Source organism: Poecilia latipinna, unplaced genomic scaffold (genome assembly GCF_001443285.1).
Source record: "Poecilia latipinna isolate Pla-1442-1.1 unplaced genomic scaffold, P_latipinna-1.0 Scaffold3725, whole genome shotgun sequence".
In the NCBI taxonomy this organism is placed as follows: Eukaryota; Metazoa; Chordata; class Actinopteri; order Cyprinodontiformes; family Poeciliidae; genus Poecilia; species Poecilia latipinna.
Genome location: NW_015116341.1, coordinates 4,297 through 12,386, shown reverse-complemented (window position 1 = coordinate 12,386; position 8,090 = coordinate 4,297). Strand labels below are relative to the sequence as shown.

General features: G+C 38.0%; 1 protein-coding gene across 2 annotated transcripts; it reads right to left on the bottom strand.

The window, feature by feature from the left end:
- Positions 1-1,661: 1,661 nt before the first annotated feature.
- Positions 1,662-7,702, bottom strand: LOC106941531 (uncharacterized). Of its 2 annotated transcripts, XM_015024583.1 has the most exons (5): positions 5,478-6,714; positions 5,052-5,369; positions 4,171-4,313; positions 2,601-2,706; positions 1,662-2,412 (listed from the first exon to the last, which is right to left on the bottom strand). In XM_015024583.1, exons 1-4 carry the CDS (start codon positions 5,527-5,529, stop codon positions 2,602-2,604), a joined length of 618 nt encoding a protein of 205 aa, XP_014880069.1. In that variant the 5' UTR covers positions 5,530-6,714; the 3' UTR covers positions 1,662-2,412; position 2,601. The 2 variants fall into 2 exon arrangements, 1 of the variants encoding a protein (XP_014880069.1); XR_001423393.1 differs by lacking the exon at positions 1,662-2,412 and adding an exon at positions 7,500-7,702 and having other exon boundaries at positions 5,052-6,466.
- Positions 7,703-8,090: the final 388 nt, after the last annotated feature.

The window sequence follows — 8,090 nt, the reverse complement described above, 5'->3', positions numbered from 1 at the left end:
AACCCAACCTTTGGCCACAAGGCATATAGCCTCACAAAAGCAGTAACTTCACAACAAGAGTGGTGTAAACATGCTCACAAACAAGTGCTTTCATAACCTTGACTGGTGCAGGTAAGTATGAGCGAACGCAGAAAGACGTAAATTTGTTTTATTACTTTAAATATGTGAAATTAATTTGTTGTTCAAAGCTTAAAGTAATCCATGCATAGAAAGAGACCAAAACAAATGAGTTCAGAAATTAAGTTATGTGTAATATTGTAAAATAACAAATCAAAAATGTTGAAAGGGAGGTGAGGGAAGCCAATATTCAGCTGAAATCCATCACATAATTTGGGAAAATATATGATTTTGAAGCACAAAATGAAAACGGCAAATTCAACTAAAATGAATCTGAAATAATCTAGCATCAATCTTTTTTTTTTTTACTTAATCCTGGTAAAGGTTATGCGGTGAAGGTCTTCAGTAGCCTGTTTCCACCACTTAATGGGCTTGAATTTGGGCACATCCTGTACAGGTCATCAGTCCATCACATGTCCTACATGCAAACATTCGCATACATCCACAACGGGTAGCGTACAACGAGTTCCCCCCCATCAAAAGCTACCAAAATAAAGTCATAAACATCTCAACTAGTAAATCTTTTAACCTTTAGCTGATTTGTTTTGGGTGTATGCAAACAGTGAGGAACACAGTTTACTTAGACAAACTCAATTATCTCAGCGTCACTGCAAACAGATGCTCTGAAATAACCAGCTTCATTTTAACTCTTCAAAAATTACAACCATGTAAAAATTCTGTGTATATCAAACATAACTGAAAAGAAATCTGACACTTTAAAAATCGCCTCCGTCTCTTTAAGAAGCTCCTGCTCTGACACTCTGCTTTCAGCATGTGGTCACAACTTAACAGTGTTGGACTGAGGAGAGGTTTGTATGATGAGCTCAGCAGACTCTCAGCAGTTAGGCATTTGCTAATTGCTGCTGCCGCTAGTTTGGAGGAGCAGAGTGGGGGATGCCAGGAGAAGAGTTGCTCTGTGAAGTGGAAGGTCGGCTGGAGACTGCAGCTCCAAGGTGGAGGTTTCTGTAACTAGACGGCACTTTGTGTGAGCAAGTGCTTTAGGCACTCCCAAATGGTTGCCATGGGAGATTCTAGGATTTCTCACACACACATGAAAGAATGAAAGCAACAATGCAGGTATGCTTTTGATGAGGGAAAAGCATCATAATGTGATATAAAGCTGCCCCCTGCTGCATAAAGCTCTTGTGACTGGTTGTTGTTCTCCATGTGGGTTATCTCCCAGCCTCTGATGAAAGCAGTTCTTTATTCTGGCCCAGAAAACAGCAGACAGTGTCAGGGCAGCATCATTTCTCTGTGCCACAGTCTTTACTTACTATAACACTGGAACCGTTTTGGTGTAAAAACACTGTTAGAGTTTCCAATTTATCTAACCCGCCTATTTCTGGACTGTGAGAGAAAAGCAGAGCACAGAGGGAGAACACTCATGCATGCAGATTGTATGAAAACTCTGAACAGAAAGACCCTGAATGGCACTCGACCCATTCAAAGTTCACAAAAAACGACAAAGGATGGCACCACAAACCTCAAGACGGTAACTCTCGCAGATCAGTGGTTTGGTGAAAGTAAAGAGCTGAAAAAGAAGGCTCTTTTAATAAAATGTTTAATTTTTTTTAAGTTATTGCATTTCAGTCCTCCAGGGATTCCAACACACCAAATAACAGGAAATAGTCAAAGCAATCATACAATGTAAGGTGGCCTCTAAGGCAAAACATTTACAAATGAGCAAAAAGAAAACATTTTGTTTCATGAAAATTAAATGTTAGAAAACAGAAATAAAAAGTTGCGTGTGTTGCATACAAAGAGAGTGAAGTTGCTCCATTGCATGGTTCAGTGCCACCAAATGGTCTCTTCTGGTGAGAAAAGCATGTCTTTAAGATGACAGCAGTTTACAGATGCTTGTGGTTTCCTTCTGTTCACATCTGATAAACTCATCACCAAACCCAGTCCGGACCTTTAAATACCACAGATTCTGAGAAAAATCTTATTTAGTCATTTACTTGTTGTACCGATTTTCAAACAAAATTTTGGTTTAAAGCCAAAAACGGCTACATGACAATAATAATTTTCTACATATCTGACATTTTAACAACAGACTTGTAAACCACTGTTATATCTAGCAGTTAGATCTGCTGCGTCAATATGTGGGACACAACAGCATCTGGTCTCATTGTGTCTGACTCTTGTTCTCTCTTACTTGCACTGTAGATCACATAGATTTGACGCTTAGTTTTGAAAAAAAAAAACATTTAAAATTTCTTTTGAGTATTAACAGATGCGAACTGAAGGAAATACAGAAAAAAAATGTTCATCAAGTAGGCCCTGTGTGGGATTTTTAAATTGATTTTTTTTTTCTGCTTTATTTTTTAGAAAACCTCAAAAGTTTACAAGTTAATTAAACGGTAAAAAACAAGACAGAGTATAGTTCAGTTGTACTGTAATATTAAAACGTTAAAAGAAAACAAAGCTTAAAAAAAAAAAGAAGTAAATCTTGCCCAGCACAATAAAAACCTACTGGCTGAATTTCTAAGCAGTTTGGCCTCGTCCGTTCCTGCTCATGATTTCATACACATTATCGGTGGAGAATTTCTGTTCGCCTCCCGCTCTTCTCCTGATGCACCACAGCTTCACCTGTAAGCAAACAATTCACAGAGGAAACCTTTATTATTCTATCATCGTTGTGGATGAAAAAAATAATAATTCAAAGAGTTATGAAAATGCAACTTAATTGAGCGACAAATTTTGAATAAATGGGAATAGAAATGTTCGAGGTACAAAAAAAAAGTATTGATACCGTTTAACTTGTCCTCCTTTAGGAAGCAATGGGCTTTGTAGACTTTATGTAATAAACTAACACAAAGTAGTATTTAGCTCTGAACTAAAGGGAAAATGATACGTATTTTTCACAATGCATGGAATAAAACAGCATTTCTCCTCCCGGAGCTGCTGCCTAGAGGATGGATGGGACCGAACAGGATTAAGTACGCAAAGGGAATATTTATACAGGTGGAGCAGATAGCCTGAACGCAGAGGGCTGCTGTAGCTGAAGCTCAGTGTAGCTTCATGGATGAACCAGACAATAAATTTACCACCATCCCGGTAGCAACAAATGGGTGGCGGAGCGCATCATGGGGGTACAAAGCTGGCAGATGTTTAGTTGTGTGTGACGAAAGAGCCAAATCATGTTGCCAACATGGACACAAAAGTTATATAGTTGGGCAAAGTGAGAGTTAATCTATTAAACTGACTGACGACAAATACATAAACTAAAGAATGGTGCTTAGACATTTTTTTAGAAGTGTCTTTGTGAACCTGCTGCTTTATTATTAAATTGAATATAATTTCAGATTTTTGTATAAAATGAGCCAATACCGTTGCAGGGTCACTTCTAAACTACAGAAAAGTCATTGCAGGGATACACAAATACGAAAATTTGGGCCGATGTTGATATCTGATATTAATACTGCCGTTATGGCAGCATTTACAATGCTTTACTTTATCTCCTTTTTAATTAAATTACTTAACTGTCAGAATAATCAATAGATTACTCGATTCTAAAGTAACAGTCCTTTTGTCCAGATTTTTTTTTTCTTTTTTAATTAAAAGAAAATTGAAAAACGTCTGTTTTTGTTTCCCCACTTCACAACTATACGCAGTAATGTTTTATCTATCACATGTTTGTTGGGGTTGTATGACAAAATGTGAAAAAGTCAAGGGGCTAAAACACTTTCGCAAGCGGATACATGTTAGTGGTACTTTTGTTGAGGGGGCTGTTTGATACGCAACGTTACGTGTAACAGAAAGCAGCACATGCAAGACGGACAGCAATGGAAAAAAAAATAAATAAATGTAGCCGGAGTAAAGTCAGAGGAAGCCGCAGGCGCATTTTCAATGTAAACAGAACTGTGGTGGTTTAGATGTTATCTGTATTTGAGTTTGGGGGTGCTTGTCATGTTCCCAGCAGTTAGATGGTTTCAGATAACGCAGTTTCAGAAATGGGTTAAAGTGATCATATCCGCTGATAGACATTTCGAATCAGTGTTGCATTCTAAAGGTTGCAGAGCCACAAAGTGTTGAGCAAAGAAGCAAATTTACCCTTGGAGTGATCAGCAAGAAGAAGATCCACATGGCCAGCACACTGATGACACAGATTAAAATTATAAACAGCATCAGTGCTGTCCTTGTGTCAACGAAGGTGGAACATTTGGTGGGAGGCATCGTGGGACATGACATTGTTTCTGTGTGAAACAGAGGCAGAAATTAGCAACAAAAACCATTAAATTCTCTTGAATATTTGATTTCACGAGCTGATACTGCACTACAACTCCAGATAGAACTGGAAATGAATGTAAATCTTCTTTTGTGTTTTTACTGCATTTCTAATTTAGATGAGTAAGCAACAAGTGTTTTTTTTTTAAATAATGTTTATACACACACATATATATAAAGTGATTTAAACAACCTGCAGATAATATTTTTCCTTCCATTTGTCCTCGTCTTCGTTGGAAATTTGTATATACAATTGTTATAGTTTTATTTTTTTCTTTTGGATCAAGGTTAGAAAACATAAAACAAGACAAAATTCCCCCACTATTAACCTACTGAGACAATACCTGTTTCCTCAAAGCCAAAATAAAGATTAAAAACCATTTCAAAGGTGTAAATCATAACAATGTTTGTTAATGTTTGTGGGCTGATGGATGGGAAGAGTGAACTGAAACTGTACTCGTTAGCATAAAATGAACTCATTTTGTTTCACATTTAGACCAAAGCCGGGTGGTCTAAATCCTTCTGTGTCTAGTCTAAATGTGACATAAACTCTGTGTTTGCTGCATACAAAATCATTTTAAACGTATGTTTACTCTGGTCCATAAAAGTATAAGCAGAGTTATAGAAAATTCACTCCACAGCTGTACACAACTCTGGAATGACACTCTGTACATAAAACCTAAATAGAATAGAGAAAATAAACAAACCTGTTATGAAAACTCCGTAGATGCTGCAAATGACAAAGACTTTATCTGATTTTTTGTAGACACATGTGTAGACACCCTGGTCATCCACGGTCAGGTTGCTGATAGTAAAGGTCATGTTAGGTCTGTGTGTCTGGATCCTGTGTTCATACTTTACTCTTGGCATAGCCACACTCGGAGTTGTGAAAGAAAAGAACAAGACCTCATCCTTCTCATGGTACAGATACAGATAATTGTATCCGTCGATTTTTTCTGGACATCCATCGGAGGAGCATGTCAAACTGATGCTTCCACCAGGCTCTTGGGAAATGAGAGTGCTCTCTACCATGAAACAGAAAAATTGTCTCATTAGATGGTCAGAAATATACAGACATAATGACTGACACTGAAAGCTGCTGAAACACACTTGAACATAAAAGCTGAACCTACCTGAATAAGCAGAAAGCCAGACCAACAGCACAGCGTAAGCCAGTAGTGCCATTGTGGACCAGCGCTTGCTTTTACTGCAACTCTTTCGCAAGCTGTTGTATATAAACCGATGTACTGCGGTGCGTCGCAGCAAACACTTCCCCTACAGTTTGATGTGGGCAGAGGCTGTGCATCCTGTCACTGAAAATATTTTGCATTCCGACATCATCAGATAAAGTCTTTTACTAGAAGGGACTTTGTGTCACAAAGGATCAACAAGGCGTATAAGGTCATACAAACACTTGGAACAAGCATATTCCGTTCTAAGATAATCATTACTGGGACCTTCGGAAATCCATTGAGCAATTTTAAAAATTAAAATAATGTCGAAATGCTTTAAATGTAGATTTGGTATGCATTTAGTTTAAAAGTCAAGACTAAATTTAGACCTGTTTTTTACCTAGATTTATTACCTCAAAAAAAATAAAGCATGTTAAAAAAGCAGCCTTGATGTAAGGAATACAGAATGAATAATGTAGTGTTTCCCTAACCGAGTCCCATCTCATGTTCTCTTCATCTCACGTTTTCTAGGATTCGGGTTTCTGGGTTGAGATGATCATCGGTGAAGGTTGATTTTGTGTTCAGTGAACCGTTTCCATGTTGACTTGATATGTTTTGGATCAATATCCTATTGAAAGAAGACCAGTTTATCGGTCCACCAGATCTGATTAAAAATGCGTTTGGTTTGAACAAATTAATAATCATGTGTACAGTGTGCATCCAATTACATGGGGACTTTGTTAGTGTATATCAACAAGGTTTCCAGCATCTCTGAAGGGCCTGGAGCATTAGGTCTTCCATCATACTTGACGGCTCTCAAACAACTGGTTAGTTGTTTTTCATCGTTTCACCTTCATGCTCACTGTGGATGTTGGCTCGATAAACACGGGTCCTCATGCAGCTGGTGATCAATGGCTAAAAGAAATGGGCTTTGTGCATCATATTTGTACCTGGAAAAACAGGAGGTCAAAGCGGATAAAATCCAAATACTCTCAATGGTTTGCATATCAATTTGTTCACATTTAATCCAAGCTGCTGTTTAATCTCTCATGGGAGTAACAAGTCCAAAACCTCACCACTTTAAAGCAGCCATTTCTTCTTCTTCTTTCCAAAAATAATGACTTTTCTACCACACCATCCACATCGTCTGCATCGTTAATTTGGTGCAATTTCTTTCTTCTATTTACTGCCATCTGGTGGGATTTTTAGTAATGGCAATTTTTTAAAACAATTTTACAGCACTTTCAGAGAAATACCAAACACTCAGTACCATCTTTAGAAAAACAGAGAAATTGATTTGAGAGGTTTCTACACATCAGGTGCTGAAAACCTAAAACTCCCCTTTTCACCTGACCAGTTTGTTTTTACTTTAATTGAATAAACTAGCTAATAGTGAGCCACACATGTGCTCAATGATCGAGAGTTATTAATCACAAAGAAGAGAAAGAAAACTTAAGACATTTTAAACAACAAAATTCAGTGAGTTTCATCAAAACCAAATTGGATGTTACGTTTTTGAACTCTGAAAGTAGGTGCCACGCAAACTACGGTGTCATCGCCATAAAAAGGAATGTTTATATTAATAAATAAAACAATAAAAAATATATATCTGTAATGCCTGTAGGCTAAGGAGGACCTAAGTGCAGAGAGGTTGTGGATTATATAGACATTTAATGACAAATTGAAGCAAAGGAAACGTGCATGCATCCTTCTGCAGGGGCGCCTGCAGAATATTTTTGGAGGCTTCACATAAAACTCACTGCATGAGCACAACCACATGTCCAACATGCATCGTGTGTGTGTGTGTGTGTGTGTGTGTGGCACAAAACCAGCACAAACCTCACCCACACAAATAAAAATACATGAGACACCATGGAAGGCCTATTGCCCATAACATAACACACTCACACACACTTGCATAGCCTACTTTAAAAAAAAAAAAGTATACTAACTCATAAAGACAGGGAATTAAAGCCTACCCACGTGATAAACAGGAAGTGGAGGTTAGAGATTCCCAGAGGAGTATGAGGCGAAGTAACATTTGCTTAATTTCTACTCTTTTTGGCAAAGTTTTGACTAGCTTTAACAGTTTAACCCTGCAGCAGTTTTAGCTCGACGCTTAGGAAGAGCGTGGCTGATGTCATGGTCGGTCAACCGGGTGACCCGTCAGCTCTTCAGTTCCCGAAACAAAAAGAAAAGTAAACTGACCAATAACATTTAGGTTAAGGACATGCATGTGCGCACTCCCACAGATGCATAAAGATGTGGGCTATATACAGGATGTTTGACAAAAAAAAAGCAAACATTTTTTCTCACCACATTTTCTTTGACGTAACAAAAATACATCGTCTGGTTTAGCTATAGAGCCGTGAGTCCCATAGAGACAGGCAGAAAACTGGACCAATCTCAGGTCAGCCATTTTAGGATGTAAAAATAGAACATACAATCACAGGCTAACATTGGAGAATCCCTTGAAATATTTAGAAGGACAGACAAATATTTCTACTTCTCTCTAAAGCAGGGGTGTCCAAAGTCGGTCCTCGAGGGCCAGCATCCTGCATGTTCTAGTTCTCT